The 18949-nt window shown below is 50.2% G+C and overlaps 2 protein-coding genes across 23 annotated transcripts; both read right to left on the reverse strand.

Moving 5' to 3' along the window:
* Positions 1–257: 257 nt before the first annotated feature.
* Positions 258–5048, reverse strand: LOC120708257. 21 transcript variants are annotated; one of them, XR_005689304.1, is made up of 9 exons: positions 4711–5048; positions 4554–4610; positions 4379–4441; positions 4105–4269; positions 3933–3992; positions 3751–3822; positions 3246–3324; positions 987–2926; positions 258–861 (listed from the first exon to the last, which is right to left on the reverse strand). XR_005689304.1 is itself a non-coding variant. In XM_039993448.1 (9 exons), exons 4-9 carry the CDS (start codon positions 4135–4137, stop codon positions 2559–2561), a joined length of 642 nt encoding a protein of 213 aa, XP_039849382.1. In that variant the 5' UTR covers positions 4138–4259; positions 4379–4441; positions 4554–4610; positions 4711–5048; the 3' UTR covers positions 2454–2558. The 21 variants fall into 21 exon arrangements, 4 of the variants coding, with proteins under 4 accessions (XP_039849384.1, XP_039849382.1, XP_039849381.1 ...); XR_005689299.1 differs by adding an exon at positions 3635–3664 and having other exon boundaries at positions 987–3324; XR_005689296.1 differs by adding an exon at positions 3635–3664 and having other exon boundaries at positions 987–3409.
* Positions 5049–9095: 4047 nt separating this feature from the next.
* LOC120708256 lies at positions 9096–10983 on the reverse strand. Of its 2 annotated transcripts, none has more exons than XM_039993444.1 (5): positions 10426–10983; positions 10013–10203; positions 9727–9900; positions 9456–9602; positions 9096–9337 (listed from the first exon to the last, which is right to left on the reverse strand). In XM_039993444.1, exons 1-5 carry the CDS (start codon positions 10622–10624, stop codon positions 9122–9124), a joined length of 927 nt encoding a protein of 308 aa, XP_039849378.1. In that variant the 5' UTR covers positions 10625–10983; the 3' UTR covers positions 9096–9121. The 2 variants fall into 2 exon arrangements, with proteins under 2 accessions (XP_039849378.1, XP_039849380.1); XM_039993446.1 differs by having other exon boundaries at positions 10291–10981.
* Between the last annotated feature and the right edge of the window lie 7966 nt (positions 10984–18949).

Below are 18949 nucleotides of genomic sequence, written 5' to 3' on the forward strand. Positions count from 1 at the left end.
CTGGCTTCGTCCGCCGCGGTCAGCCTCGTTTGAAAATTGGGCCCTGAGGAAGCTTATAATAATGAGCCCAGCACAAAGCTCTCCAGGGGACGATCGGCCCGGCCCAACAGAAGCCCTCTGGTGATCTGGGAGAAGGAATGGCCTCACAGTGGCATGTTCGACAGAACAGAGTTCAGACTTCAGAGTCACAGACACGAGCAGCCACAACTACAAATGAAGCAACCTATGAGTGCGTGACGCATCTTCCTTTCCATACGACGAATTTGCCGGCGCAGAATTGGTGCTGACCAGCGAGTGTTAACCGTACACATAAGCGAAAATACAAAAATACTGACAGCAGATTCAGACAATTGTTGATGGTTCAGTTTTGTTCCTGCTATGTTCATTCCAAGATAGATGAACGAACTTACTGCATCCAAATGCAGGTCTCGCAGAAAACGAGTCAAATGAACGAGGGGTGCGCTCCAGGAAGCCCATCACCACACTCATCAAAGCCACCCGGAGCAGCGGCTACGCTCGACCCTTGGTCTCATCAGCGGCCTCCAACAGAGGCGCCGATCCGGGCCGGCAGTAGAACACCGCGCCGGCGGAAACACACTGCTATGAGCCACTGATCCTACGTACATCAGAATTCAGAAGCACTACCACACTTCACCTCCCATGGCCATGTCGATCGACCTTCTCTTATTCAGGGGTTGCCGTGCCGGAGCACCCACCGCCCCCCTCGTCACCGCTTCAGGCTCAGCATCGGCGGCGGCGGCGGCGGCAGGCCGTGGGACTCCACGAGGATCGACCAGAGCACGTGCACGTCCTCGCATTGGCACGACCTGACGTCGTCGTACAGGATGTAGATGCCTCTCTCTGCACACAACACCAACAAGAAGAAGAAAGAAGAGTTCCCCATTCATCAGACACCTGCAGGGTTCAGAAAAACACCAGAGGGAGCAGAGAGCAGCCGTGGGATATCACAGCCATCGCCGACGTACTCTTGCGCTGCACAGCTTTGGCGCGGCACCAGAGCCTCCTCAGCGGGGACAGCACGGCCCGGAGCCACCCCATGCCGACCCTTGGCCGCCTCCTACATCTCATGCCTAAGCTAGAAGCCGAGAGCCAAGCCGTGACGAACGGACGGCCGCCGCCCGGCCGCTGCGGCTGAGAATGAATAGCGAGGGGCAGGTGGCGTGGTGCGGTCACTGGGCAGCGAGCTAGTGTATATGGGCAGGGCGCCCGGCAGCCGGTGAAGTAACCCGCGGAGCTCGCCTTCGGCGGCCTTGCTTTACACTCGGGGTAAAGCCTCCCACACTGTTCTCCTCCCCATTCGGCTCCGTCTCGGTGCGCCCTGCCACACCAGACTCCCTTGCCGCGCAATCATCCTACGCCGAGCGCCGCGAGCGGCGGATCTTCACGCTGCCCCGTCGCCGTCGCGGATCCATCGCTCGCGTACGGCCGCCCTTCGCTTTCCGGATCGCCGTGCGGATTAAAGTATTAAACTAGCTAGCACTGCATTGTCTGCATGCTAGCCGCATCTTGCACGGGACGGCATTTACCTGACCTCTTGTTTGTTTGATTGCTGCCTGATCGAGAAACCAATCAGGCCAAAGTCTGGTGTTAGTTTCTTCTGGTTCTGGGCCTTGTTCACCGGCGGATTAAGCAAGATGCAAATCCCGGGGTTAAAGAAGAAACAGGTCGGGGCGAGGATGCCGAACGCTTGCGCCGGAAGCTCCTCCTCTTCCTTTTTCTTCGCGTCCATGATGCTTGCTTGGACTTGGACTGGCGCACCGCAGAGGCGTAGGCGTGGGTGGGAACGCATGCATCGGGCAACTCTTACAATGCACGGCATCGATTTACCGGACAGGTGAGCAAAGCGAGCAAGCAACAACCGACTCGAAGAAACAAAAAAGTTTTCATGGCTGGTGGTGAGTCGACACTCGACGCCTCCGTCAGGTGAGCTCGTTACTCACATGGGGATCTTCATTTTGATTTCCTCTCGTTGTGGCCATGCTCGTGTGTCAATTGTAAAAAATAGATTAGCCGAACAGGTTGCGTTTCTTGATTAAGCATGATTACCGATCGACTGGGCCTTTCAGGATCCTTCGACGTGACCCGTGTGGCCAATAAAATACGTGTAAATTCGTTTGATCTGCTAGCATGATCAGTAGCTGAGCTATCAGAAGCTCTGCGCAAGGAGAATTTGACCCTGCACCTTCCCTTGGTTGGAATTGGAACCTGGAAGCAGGCACTGTAGCACAACTCGCAGAAAAGGTACTGTAGCCCAACTCGCAGAAAAGGTACTGTAGCACAAGGGATAGCCGTCCCCGCCACAGTGCCACCAAATTTTATTTTAGCTTGTTCTTGCACTCATGCACTGCATAATATTTCTGGATCTCTGGGTCGAACGTGCAAAGACATTAGACGTCAACAAGAGGGGGGAAAAGCACGTGATGGCTGATTACTTTTTTTTTGCGATGAGGATGCACATATATATATATATATTAAAAAGGATGCAAACGGATCAGTACACCCAACTTTTGCAGAAAGGACCCCAAGGTATAAGAAAATTACAACCAAGTCCCTACTGCTACTGTAGATCTTCCACCTCCGACCCGGCCATCGACCCCCATCTGTTCGTCAAACCGCGCACACAAGCCGCAGTCCTCCACCATCAGTCCGGAACGAAGGTGCAAACAATGGAAAGCTGCAGCACATCCTCCGTAACAGCCCATCAGCCGTCGGGCCTTTCGAGGCGGTCTTGCCACACGCCTTCTCTTGCTCAGCTTGCCCAGCGACTTGCACACGCAGGACCAGCAGCAACAAGAAGGGGAAGAACAGACTGGAGTCGAAGAAGAAGAAGAAGAGCCCCAATTCAACTCCATCTGAATCCCGACGAGGAGCAGACAAGAAAATCCAGAAGAGAGATCTCCTTCGCCTGCGACGCCATAATGTATGAACAATACGTTATTTTATACTACATCGTTGGGCCCACCTGTCGGGGACCCAGCAGCCATGTACGCGCCTCCCTTGAGATATAGATATAAAGGGGAGGCGCTCACTGCACAGGAGCAGGCCATCCAGAACACGCACAGACGCACGCTAGACTCAGCTCCAACTCTTCGGACTTGAGCAATACAGCACACAGTGGGCGTAGAGTATTACGCTTCGGCGGCCCGAACCACTCTAAACCTGTTGTGTTCATCGTGTTCTTGAGCGAGATCGAACTAGTCGCTAGGTAACCCCCGAGTACTCACCCTCTGGGCTTAGGCGGGTGCATTCCGCCACCCGGCTGTGGTTTACCACATCACGACAGTTTCCCCAAAGTAAAGCATCCTGAAATCCTCTGGCTTAGGCGGGTGCATTCCGCCACCCGGCTGTGGTTTACCACATCACGACAGTTTCCCCAAAGTAAAGCATCCTGAAATCCTCAGAGAGAGAGAGAGAGAACACGTGAAAACCAGGTATAAAAGGGCCAAGGCAACCATAACAGGAAGTGGGCTAGTGTTCTGCATAAGTTAACTTTATCGAAGGGATGGCATATGTTTGTCATCAGGCCAAGATTACTTGAAAGATAGTAATATGCTAATAGAATTCAATTTGGCAGAGCAGAAGAGAATGCCAGGATGAGCACACAAAGACAAACCTTTTTGGGACCACCAGCTTTTCCAGACAGCTAAAATAAATTTCATGTTACCAAGAAATTCCATGAAGAACATAAACAAATTTAACCTAGCTGCACATTTTTTTTGAAATGTCTACCTTCTCCTTCTTAGAAGCGGAACCATCCTCATTGCTGCTTCTCACCATGTTAACTTGTTCTTCTGTACCAGCCTTCAAAAAAAGGCCTTGCTGTGAGAAGCTTCATAATCCAATAAACATGTAAGTAACAAATTCCATTTTAGTATAAAGCACTCAACAATTTTTCTTTGAAAATACTCTACCTTATCTAGCTTCCCCTCGCCCTTCTCCAGGCTGTTTCTTCCTAGTTTCTCATTGGGGTTCTTGCCATTGATTCATCATAATTCAAAGCATATCATTAAGGAGCTCCATGAGCAGAATACAAAGGCACCAATTTGTTTGAGCTAGCCGCCCAATTTTCATTGTGGACTATACCTGATCTTCATCTGTCCTATTGCTATCCTCCATGTCATTTCTTGCTAGTTCCTTCTTGGAGTTCTTTTCATCAGTTTTTGAAATGTCTACATTCTTCTTCTTAGAGGCGGAACTATAGCCCTCATTGCTGCTTCCCACCAGGTCAGCTTGTTTTTCTGCACAAGACTTCAAAAAAAGCCCTTGCTGTCAGATGCTTCTTAATCCAATATATATGTAGTAACAAATTCCACTTTAGTATAAAGCACTCAACAAATTTTCTTTGAAAATACTCTACCTTAGTATCTGGCTTCACCTCGCCCTTCTCCAGGCTGTTTCTTCCTAGTTTCTCATTGGGATTCTTGGCATTGATTCATCATAATTCAATGAATATCAGTAAGGAGCGCCATGAGCAGAACACAAAGGCATCAATTTGTTTGAGCTAGCCGCCCAATTTTCAGTGTAGACTATACCTGATTTTCATCTGTCCTATTGCTTCCATCCTTCCTTGCTAGTTCCTTCTTGGAGTTCTTTTCATTGGATTCATCATACAATGCTTATTAGTAATGAGTTGCACAAACAGATACCAACTTACTTGAGCTAGCCACCCAATTTCAGTGTAGAACATACCTTATTTTCACTTACATCGCCCCTTTCCTCATGATTGCCATTATCAGCCAGTTTATTATCTAATTCATTGGAATTCAAATCTCCAGTAATGTCACTCCTGGTGATAGTAGGTCAGAATTGCACCGATAAAAAGAAAATGTATGAAATACTAAAAAGAAACTCAACCGGTGGGGAGAAGAACCTCCACCATAGTTAAAACAACAACAACAACAACAACATAGCCTTTTTTTCCCAAGCAAGTTGGGGTAGGCTAGAGATGAAACCCGAAAGAAATAAATTCAAGGTTCAGGCACATTGATAGCTAGTCTCCAAGCGCTCCTATCCAAATCTATCTCTTTAGAGATTCCAATCCTTAAGGTCTCTCTTAACCGATTCATCTCACGTCAGTTTAGGTCTACCTCTACCCCTCTTTACATTATCGACCCGCTCAAGAACCCCATTACGCACCGGCGCCTCAGGAGGCCTTCGTTGGACATGTCCAAACCATCTCAACCGATGCTGGGTAAGTTTCTCCTCAATTGGTGCCACCCCGACCCTATCCCGAATAACTTCGTTCCGGACTCTATCCCTCCTTGTGTGCCCGCAAAACCACCGCAACATCCGCATCTCTGCTACACTCAGTTGCTGGACATGTCGCCTTTTTGTAGGCCAACATTCAGCACCATATAACATCGCCGGACGAATTGCTGTCCTATAGAATTTGCCTTTTAGCTTTTGTGGCACCCTCTTGTCAACCTCCACCATGGTATTGTAATTTAAAAGGGACTGTATGGCCCTGGTCAAGAAATCCCCCAAACCCTACCTATGCCTGTTAGGGACAAACTTGGCCCAACGAACACCGTTACCCAGGCCGGCGCGATGCCCCTTTGTAACATCTCAAAAATCCGCTAAGATAAATCGTTCGCTAAATCGAGTCTCTGTCGTTAAGCCCAGGTTTTTCCCTAAAACCTTAACCCTATGTTTTTCGGGAACTTTCCCTGTTCTGCCCGATCTTCCGATTCCCCGAAGACTCGACACCCGAATATATCACCCTGTTCGCCCTGACCCGCACATCGCGCCTGGCCACGGCACGCGGCCGCGACAGCCACGCGTGCCCGACCGGCGTCGCTGTCGCCACCAACGAGATCGCCGCGAATCTCTCCCTCTCTCCTCTTTCCTCTCCCCCTTCTTTTCTTTTCTTTTTCTTTTCTTTTTCTTCTTTTTCTTTTTCCCTCCTCCCTCCTCCTCCCTCTCTGCTCCCGTGCGCCACCCGGCTGCGCCACCCCCCTCCCCGCTCTGCTCCGCTTGGGCCCGGCCCCCTTCTCTCTCTCGCCTCCTGTTCGGCCGCGCGCACGCCGCCTGACCTCGCCCCACGGCCGCGCGCGCCCCCGGCCGTGCCCCGCCTGCCCAGCCCGCACACCCGACCCGCCACGCACGCGCACGCCCCGCCGCGGTCTCGCACGCGCGCGCCCGCCGCGCCGCCGCTGGCACCGCCGCTTGCCCCGCACAACCCTCCCTGGCCGACCACCGCGCCGCGCCGAGCCACCCCCGAGCCGTGCGCCCGCACGCACGTGCTCGCCGCGTCGAGACGTGCCATGGCCACCGGCCCCGCGCCATGCCGCGGCCATCGGCCCACGCGCACCGCGACGCGCGCGCACCCGACCGCCCGCGCAAGCCGTGCCACGCCCGCTTCAGACCGCCTCCGCGCGCGCACGCACGACACGCCGCGACGCGACGTCGCTCGATCCCGCACGCCACGCCACCGGCCGACGGACGTTGACGCCACACAGCGCCGGCGACCCCGGAACAGCGCCGCCTGCGCACGGTCGCCGCCTGCCCGAGGCGTCACGTCGCCTCGCCACCGACCAGCTGCCGCCGCCCCCGCTACGCGCCGAGCCGGCCCCCACCGCCATTAAGGCCGGTCGCGGAGTCCGCCGGCCCGCCACCGCAGCACCCTCGCCTCCACCGCCTTAGCCGCCTATAAAAAGGGGCCAAGGGGCGCCTCCGAGCTCCGCACCCACCACCCCGACCTCACTGACCTCCACGGCCCTCCTCTCCTCAGCTGCAGCGTCGCCCCGCCGGACTCCGGTGGCCGCCGCCGCCCGCTCTCGAAGACCTGCCGCCTCGCTTCCCCTCAAGTCAAGCCAGGTGGGGGAATCAAGCCGCCGTGCCCCCCTGCTCCTTTTCCCCCTCACCCCGGTCGCCGTCGTGGCCCAGAGCGGCCGAATCGGGCGCCGCCGACGAGCGCCTTCCCCTCCCCTGTTTCCCAGTGCGGGGGAAGGGAGAAGACAGGGCAATATGCCCAAAACCCCCTAGCTTTTCCCCTATTCAGTAAAGAAACCCCCCACCACTTGACCTTTTTGCAAAAGAAACCCTAGCCTTTATTATATTTCAAAACAGACCCTTCCACCTTATGAAAATATTTATAAATAAGCCCCTGACTCTTTTAGATTAACCCAAGTAATTTCTAAAATACAAACCAAGCCCCTGCCTTCTTAAATTTAATTACAATTAGGCCCCTGGACCCTGATTAAACTCCTAACCCTTTATGTAACCTATCATTTCATGCGCCAAACGACCTCGGATCAACCTAAAATTTTACCACGCCTCTCATAACATAGTTTTGACCATGCCATTAGGAACACACCCAAAAATATTACTCCATGCCCCATATCTTATGTGTTCCCGATTCGAGCTCGACGATAAATCTTTACCTTCTGTGTATTGATTGTGTGCTTGTTTGTATGCGCTGTAAACCACGGAGTGAACGAAGGAGAGCCCGTTGACGAGCAGTGCTGTGAGCAGGTGAACGAGGGCCCGTTCCGCGACCCCGAGCCCGAAGGACAGGACATCCCAGAAGGCTTTGAAGACGGCAAGTTCAATCCCATCCTTTGATGCATGTTTTTGTCCTAATTTTTATAGACACAACCCAATGGCCTGCTTTATAAAATTGCATATGTTTTGCTTACATGAAAACACGGTTGGATAGCCACCCCTTGATTTGTGATGATCATTCCTTGACCACCTAGATTAATGTCTAATTTTGCTTGGACGTTAATCGATATTAGAATGCTTAGGACTTTACTCATAATATGATTTATAAAGAAAATGTGTGCGTATATGGGATGGGATAAATGTGGTGTTTTTGTAAAGAAAATTTGGACGGGATGGATGGCATTTCTACGGATTTGCCATTTGGTGTGCTCGTGCCAATGTGGCAGGGCAAAGAAGGGAGATATCCATCTTGTCGTGTCTAAGGACCGAGTTGGTGTGTCATCTCACCTAACTCCACTATCGTGCAAACCACTCGACCGTTGAATGGGCAACGGCTTAACATAAATCCCACTAGTTAATTTGATAGCCATCAGGAGAGCTGAGAGCAACGGGTGACTAAGGAAAAGGGATAAGCCCCGAGTGACTTATGCCCGGTTATACCTAAGTGAACGGTCGATGACCCCTTGGTGCATCCCGTGATGGCTAGTCAGGTCTAGCTAAGGTGGGTAATGGCTATGTCGGGATCTACACCGACACTTCGGTGCTCGTGTTGTGGTACCCGCTTGTGGGTAAAGTTGCACACCTCTGCAGAGTTAAGAATCTATTCGAATAGTCCGTGCCCACGGCATTGGGCGAGTTACGGTGTGGTCACATAACTAGTGTTTCTTTGGGGATGGGTTAGCGTGAGTGGTTTTGGAATTGTGTCCGGCAGTTGTGCCGTGTGCTACGACGGACGGGGAGTCCGGTAGCAGTTAAAACTTGAACTCCGTGTTACTCATTACAAAAACTGATTTCTGAAATGTTTTCTGCTAAATAAACCCCCGCATAAAATTTAGCTTTCGGCAAATTAAACCGTAACCTCACCCTTGATTTACCTGTGCATATTTTTCTGATGTAACCCCCTCCGTGGGTGTGGTTGGACTTGCTGAGTACGTTTGTACTCACCCCATTCTTACTTTTTACAGAAGAAGACCCAGACTTCGTACCAGACGACGCCGAGTAGGGTTATCGTTCTACACCCAACCTCGCCTGTGGAACTGGCCCTGTTCAGGATGTTTTCGCTGACGTAGTACTCTGAGCCCGAGTTAGATCCCATGTGGGTTGCGGTCTGGTGTTATGTTGTAGCTTGGTTACTAGTTATTATCATCTGTATCGAGTGTCCTCGGAGGTTTGTACGGTAATGAACCATCTGATGTAATAAATGTGGCATCAGCCTCCTGGGACTGATGTTTGTATCACATTTAAGTCTTCTCTTATGAGGGGACGCTTCACCCTTTACCTGGGCTGGCGACGCACCATAGCCACAAGCCAGTAGGGGGGGTGTTTTTGGGTGGAATACCGGGATTTGAACCCCGGTCGGTGGTCACAACCACATCTAGCCACACCACTGAGCTGTCGCTCATTTTGCTATCTGTATGGAATACTTGTCATGTATATATTATGATAATCGAGAAATGTGTGTGCAATGAGAGGAATAATATGTTAGTAGGTCATACACAGTAGGCTGTGCAACAGCTGAACATTCATCACACAACTCAAACATAATTAACAAGGTGCGATGCCTAACAAAATCGGTGCAGGCAATCTTTGCATTGTTTAAATCTTGGTCTGCCCGCAGCAAACCAATCGCCGACTCAGCCTCTTTCATGACGCCCTAAAAGTTATATTGCAAGCAACAACAAGACATTCATAAACATCATGTGATTAATACTGAAGATTAAGTAGCTAGGTCACAGATTGTTTTGGACTTTTGGTAGAGTCAAGGCATGTACCATCATGGCAGCGGCGGCAGGAACATAATCTTTGCAGGTCATAAGGATCAAGGCACACCGCCGGAGAGAATTGCTTAAACTGAAGGACATGATGGAATCCCCAGAAATAATGCACTGGCGCATCAGCTCAGCCTCTTTGGTGATACACTTGAAATTAAACATGGTTTGCAATCAGCACAAGAGGAGTCAATTTACCAAACATTATTGATCATTCCAATTAAGGTGGGGTTTGCTTGGCATGTTAAAGGTAGGGATAGGGATGCAAACATACCTTAAGAGCAATAGCAGCGGCAGGAAATTCAGATCCCTGAATTTGAGCCATTTCATGAGCGCGCTTGGTAATGTTGTCACTCACCAATTGGACCTCCGTCTCATCATCATCAATAGTGAAGGATTCAGCACGGCATTCCCACACATGTTTAAGACTATTCTCCATCTTAATACACTTGAAAACAAATGATTTCACAAATGTTGTGAGCATATATAAACTAATCAGATAATGAAGCTAGGGAACTTAGAAGCTAAACAGGATAACAAGGTGCCAGGCAGGAAGCTACCGAGACAGCCAGAGCTGCTAGCATTCCATTCCCGTGATCATCTCCATCGAGACCATCGGCACCAGCAGCATTGGCTTCAATTTGATGATTGCGGATGTAATAATGCCGGAGGTACATCTTGGATAGCAACAAAGGAGTAACCATATCGTGTGAAAGTAAGGAATCCCATCCCCAAGCTCTCTCGAAAAAATCTGCGTACCACACACACACAAACAGCGAACGATCGCAAAGTTATATATTGAAGAAAATAGACATGGCACGGGGGAAGTTAGGCTTACATCAGTAGTGTTAGCGTGTAGTGGTGGACAGTCAACAACTCCAATTTACTCCAAATTTTAGTTCCAGTGGAGGAGGACGGAGGAGCACACAAAGGCAGGCATGCAGCAAATTAAAATTTATTTTTTAAAAAATACCTGGATAATCGACTAACTCAATCGGTGGCGGCGGCGGGATGCAACCGTTCCTCCTCATCATTTCCCCACGTTCAGCACAAGCGGTCAACATCCTACTATTTAATCTTCGCAGTGCGCCCTTACTAGCTCTGAAGATTTCCATCCCTTCTTCCCTCCGTGTGTTTGGATCTGCACAACTCTGACCTAGGAAGGCGGGCATCAGTCGCGAGGAGGTGGAGGGCAATGGGAGGAGCGCGCGCGGGTGGCCCGTGGCCAGCTCGAGTGGAGGAGCAGCACGCGTCGGGGCGAGCTCGGGCTGAGGGGCGGCGCGGTGAGTGGAGCTCGGCTCGCGGCGGCCACCTCGACCAGAGGAGGGATGAGTGACGGGGGTAGCTTGGCCCGTGGTGGCCGGCAAGCACGGAGGAGCGTCGCGGCGGGGCTAGCTCGTCCCGCGGCGGCCGGTTTGGGCGGAACAGCAGCACGGAGCGGAGCGCACGGCGGCGTTGCTTGGCGTGAGGAAGGAGCTGTCTGCGCTCTTGTTGGGCCAAGGCCCAGCGTAAGGAGAGGTGTCAAGTGCGTGGGAGCTGGCCAACGTTGGATACTCGGGGCGTGTTTGATATGGGCCAATTCAGTGGCTCGAGCTCCCCACACGCAGGCAGCCGATGTTTGATTTCCTTCCACTGCTCCTCGACCAGGCTCCAACGAACCAAAAAAACTTCTCTCTCTTGGCTCCCGTGCGACGCTCTTGACTTCCGTTTTTCTGGAGCCAAGCGCGTCCGTGCTCGCGCGAGCCACGGGTGAGGATAGCGCTACCTCCACTCTCACCCACCGCCCCCCTTGAACACGGTACCTCGACGCCTCCTCGTCGTCGTGCCCGGCGACACCGACGAAGCCCAGGCAGGCGTGCCAGGAGGAGGAGCCAGCGCCGAGAGCTTGGCAGCAGGGCGGCGGTGGATTGGGGTTCTGCTCGACGCTCCTGTCGCAGTCCGGCGCGGCGAGGACGCGTCGTCGCTCGTGGTGGAGCAGAGCACGGCTGGTCCAAGCCATCGCCGCGGTGCCCCCGTCCGCGGTGCTGGCGTCGAGGCCGGCACCGGTCTCACCCTCGGCCGCGGCCCTCGCGGTGTTCCTCACCATGGACATCCCGAAGCTGGCCGCATCCCCCGCCGCCGCCCAGGCCAAGCGCCGCTCTCCCCTGCTCCACTGGCGTCCCCGTCCGACCTCATTCGTTCAGCGTCCGCGACCGGCTCCCACGGCAGCAGGCTCTGTCGCGGGCGACGGCGACCTCCGCGTGGGCCTGAGCGAGGCCGCCGGACTCGCCTACCATGGGCCAGGCGCGAGCACCCGCACACCGGCCGTGCTGTCGTCGACCTCGAGCGGCGGGTGAGCGGCGGGCTCCCTGCTCCGGCGTTGAGATGCGCGAGAACGGCGGGCGAGCGCGGTGGCCAACCGACGAGCGAGAGCGTGCGCAGCGGCTGGCGGGAGCGAGACACGAGGGTCTCCACGGCGCTGAGGTGCTGCTTCGCCGGCCCAGAGGTGGTTGGCTGGTCGCCATGCATGTGTTCGACGAAATGACTCACAGGCGAGAGCAGGGAAAGGATGGGTGGTAAGGCTACATGTTGCTGTATGCAAGGTACCCATACCGCTGGTACACGCAAATCAAACACATTCGCTACATAGCCTGGCTCATTTGGTACAATTAAATCAAACAAGAGCAACTGCTGGCTTGAGCCTAGGTGTGGCTGGCGAGCCACGAGCCAGGCGCCCAGGCCTTCTAGAGCGCAGAAATCAAACACGCCCTCGGATTCCTACCAATGGTGCTGATGGGGCGTTTTTTTCATTTTTATATTTTAAAAAACAAAATTTCAAAAATATATGTCGAATAGGGAAATTTTCATAAATAGGTGTCTGTCGCCCCCGTAATGGGCGACAGGGTGACTGTCGCCCATCCAGTGGGCGACAGGACCTAAATGTAAAAAAAAAATTACATTTAGGTCCTGGCGCACAGGACGCATTAAACAGTAAACTTATAAAATCGATATAAAATCGTAGAAAATCAAAAAATACAAAATCAACTGTTCTGGATTCTAGGAAACAAGATCTACAACTTTTGTTACATAAAGTTTTTCATTTGATCAATGTATATTTTTCTATTTTAAATATCAGTTTAATGCACTTTTATTTAAATCTCAAGATCCATCCTTTGGATGCATGTCATCTTTGGCCAATGTGTTTCATATGGTGAGAATAGGCTTGTACAAAATTGGTAGTCCCAGAAAATATTTCTAGAATAAGTTTTTAAATTAGATCTTGCAATATGTCTAGTTTAAATAGGTTATTTATCCATGCTGCTATACTAAGTATAGCCATAACTTTTATAGTACGATTATTTTATTTCCTAAGAGCTATAAAAAAGGTTTGGTAAATTTTAGATAAACACAACTAGACCAAATGAATTATTTTAGATTTTTCTAGGTACAAGAACTATTTTTCTTGATTTAGATACATTGATCAAATGAAAAACTTTATGTAACAAAAGTTGTAGATCTTGTTTCATAGAATACAGAACAATTGATTTTGTATTTTTTCCGATTTTTCTACGATTTCATATCGATTTTACAAGTTCACTGTTTAATGCGCCCTTGGTGCCAGGACCTAAATGTAAATTTATTTGTACATTTAGGTCCTGTCGCCCACTGGATGGGCGACAAGCACCCTGTCGCCCATTAGGGGGCGACAGGCACCCATTTTTGAAAATTTCTCTATTCGACATATATTTTTGAAATTTTGTTTTTTTAATATAAAAATGAAAAAGGCGCGCTGATGGGTTGAGTGCCACAGAGCTCGCTTTGCTCAGATTGACTGGGCCACAGAGCACGCGAGTGGGCTGGGCTTTTCTTTAATATCTATATTATACTTAATAGTATTGTGCTCGTGCGTCACTACGGTTTATATAAATTTTACTCATAAATATATGGGTCCAATAATTTTTTTATAGAAACTCCATGTACAATCTGTACCATGACCGCGTGAGGTATTAATTGTCCGGTTTTCGATTGTATTGAAATTCGGATTGATTTGTTCAGGTTTCTATTACGATTCCGCTTGATTTATTTGGATTCCGATTAGGATTCCGGTTGATGGACCGTGGAATCATTGCTTGCTTTAGAAAAATACTATGTAATTATGCCCATGCATTACTATGGACAAAGCTGGTATAAGTATCGGATACGTATTGGTGCTCATGTGTTAATTTTTAGTGATCTACGTAATCGAGTCGTGAACAGAGGGGAGTTGGTCCGACTCTCATACGGAATGGACTAAGACCCACCTTTTAATAACATAGGCGGATCAAACCAATGTACCAAATAAAAAATTTGGGTGGAAATCTTACTCGCTTTAGTAATATGTATATATATAGATAGATAATAAAGAGACAATATTTCTCCATCTATTTTTTTTGTCCGGTCCTCTCTAACTATATGTGATTGTGGAAACAATCTCTATTTAAATATCTACATGCTATAACCTTTAGACATATGCAGCTAGGAATTCTAATCCAAATAAACTACGGTGAGTTTTTTTAGTTCAATCCTGTTTTTTCTCACGTTGAGACCCTGTAGTTATGGAAGAAGAGTTGAGTCATTATTGGTCACTTTTACCGATTTCTTTTCCCATTTGATTTTTTTTCAATTTCTTTCTTTATTTTTCTTCAGAATCTGTTAGATTCAGTTACGGGACTTTGAAACTTTGACAACCATTACTTAATAAATAAATATAAATTATTATTATGACATGAATTAGTTGTTGACCTAACTAATCAAACTGTAAACTTAAATCTTGAGCAGTTTCTCGTCCAATCTAATAAAAACAAATATTTCTTCACGTTGTCTGCATATCACTACTACAAAAATTATTTTACGAGACACTGCACAAACATTAATCGAGGTGGTCACAAAATCTAACCACCTTGTAAAATATCCAACAATTCACAGATGCGATCGTTTGATTTTACCGAGGCAAAAAAATAACTACCTTATAAAATCGATTTATGGAGACGGTGACCATCTCCGAAAATGAATTTATGGAGACAGGCGCCTTAAGGCGACCGCCTCTGAAAATGGATTACTCCACGAGAATCGACCAGAGCACGTGCACGTCCTCGCATTGGCACGACTTGACGTCGTCGTACAGGATGTATATCCCTCTCTCTGCACACACCACACCAACAAGAAGAAAGAAGAGTTCCCCATTCATCAGACACCAGCAGGGTTTAGAAAACACCAGACGAGCAGAGAGCAGCCGTGGGATATCACAGCCATCGCCGACGTACTCTTGCGGGAAAAAAATTCGGTGAGGACGGGCCGCACCAGCGCTCCCGTGAGGACCCTCTCTCCCGATGGTGCACACGTGGCCAGTAAACTGATCCGACGCTCGTGGCAACTGCGGCTCTATCTGACGTCTGGCTCGGTTTGCGCGGGCGCAGCACTACTCCCTCAGGCCTTGCAGCTCGCGGCTCCCAGGCGACGCTTGTTTGCTCGGCTTCGTTATAGGCTTCGTTGCGAGCCAAGCATACATCTCAATCCACACGCCGCCGCCGCTGCCGCCACGATGCCACGAGCAAGGGCAGCCGCCAGGCACCATGACCGGAGAAGCCTTACCTACTGGCGCCCACCTTCCTCTTCCTCTTTGCCAGCTCCTGGCAGCGGCAGGAGCAGTTGACCCGGGAGGGAGGGTAGGGGAGGATCACCGATTGGCGGATGTCGGATTAGGAGGATCCTCGCCCGCTGCGTTCCATCAGCATGTTGGCCTCTCGTCTCGTCGATTGGTGTTTGATTACTGATTCATTCGCTTCCTCTTTCTGCCGATGCCCTACTTAATAAATTCTTTACTCCTTTCGGTAGTCATTTTGCAGAGAGCAGCCAACGAATTGGGCGTGATAGCCTGATGGAGACAAATCCGAGCTCCTGATGGAGAGGAACCGAGCTAAGCCTGGGAGCCGAGCTGTGCGAGCCGCAAGGCGCGAGAGAGCAGCGCTGCGCCTGTGCAAGCAAGCCGAGCCAGCGTTCGATAGAGAGAGAGGGGCAGCGAGCGTGCGGTAGAGCTGCAGTTGCCACGAGCGTCGGATCAGTTTGCTGGCCACGCGTGCAGCATCGGGAGGGGGTCCTCACGGGACTGCTGGTGCGGCCCATCCTCACCGAATTTTTTTCCCTCTTGCGCTGCACCGCTCTGGCGCGGCACCAGAGCCTCCGCAGCGGGGAGAGCACGGCCCGGAGCCACCCCATGCCGAGCCTTGGCCGCCTCCTATACATACATCTCATACCTAGAAGCCGAGAGCCAAGCGCCCAAGCCGTGAAGAACGGACGGCCGCCGCCGCCGAGACCGGACAGGTGAGCAAAGCGAGCAAGCAACAACCGACTCGAAGAAACAAAAAGGTTTTCATGGCTAGTGGTGAGGCGACACTCGACACCTCCGTCAGGTGAGCTCGTTACTCACATGGGGATCTCCATTATTTAATTTCCTCTCGTTGCGGCCATGCTTGTGTATCATTTTTTTTTTGAGATTATGCTCGTGTATCAATTCTTCAATCAAGGTAGCTGCTAGCTAGCAGGCGAAGGGAGGATCTGCAGTCAGCATCGTAAAAATCAGTAGATTAGCTGAACATGTTGCGTTTCTTGATTAAGCATGATTACCGATGGACTTGGCCTTTCAGGATCCTTCGACGTGACCCGTGTGGCCAATAAAATACGTGTAAATTCGTTTGCTCTCTGCTAGCATATCAGTAGCTGAGCTATCAGCAGCTCTGCACAAGGAGAATTTGACCCCGCACCTTCCATTGGTTTGAACTTGGAAGCAGCCACTGTAGCACAACTCGAAAAAAAGCTACCGTAGCACAAGTGATAGCCGTCGTACTTGGTACTTGGGTTGGGGCCATAGCCATTGATAGTCTTCCTCGAACTTCTTGTCGGGCGTAGACAACATTGCCATCTCACCCCATCCTCTACGGGCCATGAAGGAGTTGTTTCCGGGTGCGGAGACATCGAGCAGGCGCAAAGCCGCTCTTGCTAGTTTGATCGCTCTACGACGAAGCTGACTAGGTTGTTTAGTTAGCGAGGAGTCGCTTTTATGTTGTGTTCCTTGATCCGGATTTTTATTTTGTAATCTAGCAAGAGATGGGCCCGTGCACAAAGTCGTGTTACGCAAAGTGTAATTTGGAACCATTTTCTTCTATCATAATACAAAGAAGCGCAGTTCTTCTGCATTTTTGAGAAGAAGAAGAAGAAAAAGATAACCGCCATACCACAGTGCCACCGAATTTTATTTTAGCTTCTTCTTTCACTGCATAAATATTTCTGCGTCAACAAGAGGGGAAAAAACACTTGATGGATGATTCCTTGTTTTTTTTTGAAGGTTAAAGCAGGAGCACTGCTATTTCATTTAAGGAGAAGAAGCATGCTGGTTTAATACAAGACCGATATTACATAAAACGAAGGAAACTCAACCCACAGAAACACCGAAGCTAGTAAACGAAGTAAAATACTAATCATGAGTGAAAGTGAGCTCAGGCCCGCCGCAAGCAAGCCGTCTAACCGCGACCTCTGCCTTGATCTCTTGCATGACTCGCACTGCATCCGAGTTTACATGTTCAAAGATGCGTCGATTCCTCTCCTTCCAAAGATTCCAAGCAGTGTACATGAGGAGTGCTGCCTTGACCCGTCTTTGCTTTTTCGGTAGACCTGCTAACTCGTTTTGCCACCAATCAGCTACTAAAACATATGTAGACGGCATTGTGATAAAGCCCAACGTCCACCGTGACATCTTGTGCCAAACCTCCTTCGCAAAGCAGCAGCTCAAAATAAGATGATCAGCCGTTTCAGGCTCCTGACTGCAAAGCTGACACACCGGTTCGCAAGGCCATTGACGTTTGAGTAGGTTGTCCGCAGTTAGTAGCTTGGATTGCACGAGCAGCCAAGTGAAGAACTTGTGTTTCCCTTCCGATTCCGCTTGCCAGATGTGAGAGCTGATGAACTGTCCATGAGACCCCGCAAACTGAATATTGTAAGCTGATTTGGCCGAGTAGTCGCCATGGGCTGTCCATTTCCAACGGATGGAGTCAGGCTGATCAGTCAACTGAATCGCCTGCACTGCGTCCCAAAGGTTTACAAAACAAGCCATCTCATGCACACTTTGCATCTGCCAAAGGCCCCGCGTCCAATTATGATTCACCAGCTCCTCCTTGACTGTACGGTTCTTCCTCCAAGCCAGCTTGAACAAGTTTGGGTAGATGTCCATGGGGGCCAAACCATCAAGCCAGGCGGACTGCCAGAAGGAAGCCGTTGCACCGTCCCCTAAAGTGACCACCGTGCTCGCTCGAAACAATTGGCGGTCGACTGCATTTACCGGAGGATCTGTCCCAACCCATGGCCGCTCCGGCTCCGTCCATTGGAACCACAGCCGGCGCAAACGCAGTGCCCCGCTGAAAAGATCTAAATCCAGAATTCCCAAGCCACCAAATTTCTTGGGTCTTTGGCATCTCGTCCATTGGACCAAACAGTGCCCACCATTCGCTGATTCTTCACCTTTCCATAAAAAACCTCGTCGCAACTTATCAATCTTCTTGATTGCCCACTTTTGGAGGCTGAAAACTGTTAGATGGTAGGTTGGCAAGGAGGTGAGTACTGTGTTTATGAGTCGGAGACGCCCTGCCCTGTTGAGTAGCTTCCCTTTCCATGACGACAATCTCGCCCCCACTTTGTCAATGAGCGGCTGGATGTCCACGCGCCTGAGCTGTCGAGTGTGAAGTGGAAGTCCCAAATACTTGCAAGGAAAAGTTTTGATTGGGCATTGAAAGGCTTCCATGATATGATCAAGTGACAATCCTTCACATCGGATGGGGTAGACTGCACTCTTCTGCATATTGACAAGCAGACCTGATGCTGCCCCAAAGCTTGATAGAATGTCCTTCACTGCATGGACTTCCTGGCTGACAGGGTTGAGCAAGATTGCAGCATCATCGGCATATAAACTGGTCCTCAAAGTAGCCCTTCTATTATTTATTGGCGTGAGCGAACCATCATTAGTGGCTCTGTCCAGCATTAAGTGTAGAGGCTCCATTGCAAGTATGAACAACATCGGTGATAGGGGGTCTCCTTGTCTCAAACCATTTTTATGTCTGAACCACCGGCCTCTTGCACCATTTAACAGGACCGAAGACGAAGCTGAAGCCAGTAGTATGGAGACCCAAGATCTCCAACGTGTTCCAAAACCCATTCTGTCCAGCACTTCCAGAAGAAAGTCCCATCTGACCGAATCGAAAGCTTTTGCAATGTCAAGCTTTAGGAAAAGTGCTGGTAACCCTGATCTGTGTAGCTCCTTGATGATGGTCTGAGTGTATAGGAAGTTATCATGTATGCTTCTCCTTTTAATGAACGCACTTTGTGACCTTGACACTAACACATTCAATTCCCCGGCCAGCCTTGTTGCCAACAATTTGGAGATAACCTTGCCCGTGCTGTGGGAGAGACTGATCGGCCTATAATCAGTTACT

Source organism: Panicum virgatum, chromosome 5K (assembly GCF_016808335.1).
Source record: "Panicum virgatum strain AP13 chromosome 5K, P.virgatum_v5, whole genome shotgun sequence".
NCBI lineage: Eukaryota > Viridiplantae > Streptophyta > Magnoliopsida > Poales > Poaceae > Panicum > Panicum virgatum.

Coding starts and splice junctions, on each gene's coding strand:
- LOC120708257 (XM_039993448.1), bottom strand. CDS start 4,137: ATGGAGGATAGCAATAGGACAGATGAAGATCAG. Junction 3,993..4,104: donor ATAGGACAGATGAAGATCAG/GTATAGTCCACA, acceptor ATCAATGGCAAG/AACCCCAATGAGAAACTAGG. Junction 3,823..3,932: donor GCGAGGGGAAGCTAGATAAG/GTAGAGTATTTT, acceptor CTTTTTTTGAAG/GCTGGTACAGAAGAACAAGT.
- LOC120708256 (XM_039993444.1), bottom strand. CDS start 10,624: ATGCCCGCCTTCCTAGGTCAGAGTTGTGCAGATCCAAACACACGGAGG. Junction 10,204..10,425: donor TGAGTTAGTCGATTATCCAG/GTATTTTTTAAA, acceptor TGTGGTACGCAG/ATTTTTTCGAGAGAGCTTGG. Junction 9,603..9,726: donor CCGCTGCTATTGCTCTTAAG/GTATGTTTGCAT, acceptor TTTAATTTCAAG/TGTATCACCAAAGAGGCTGA.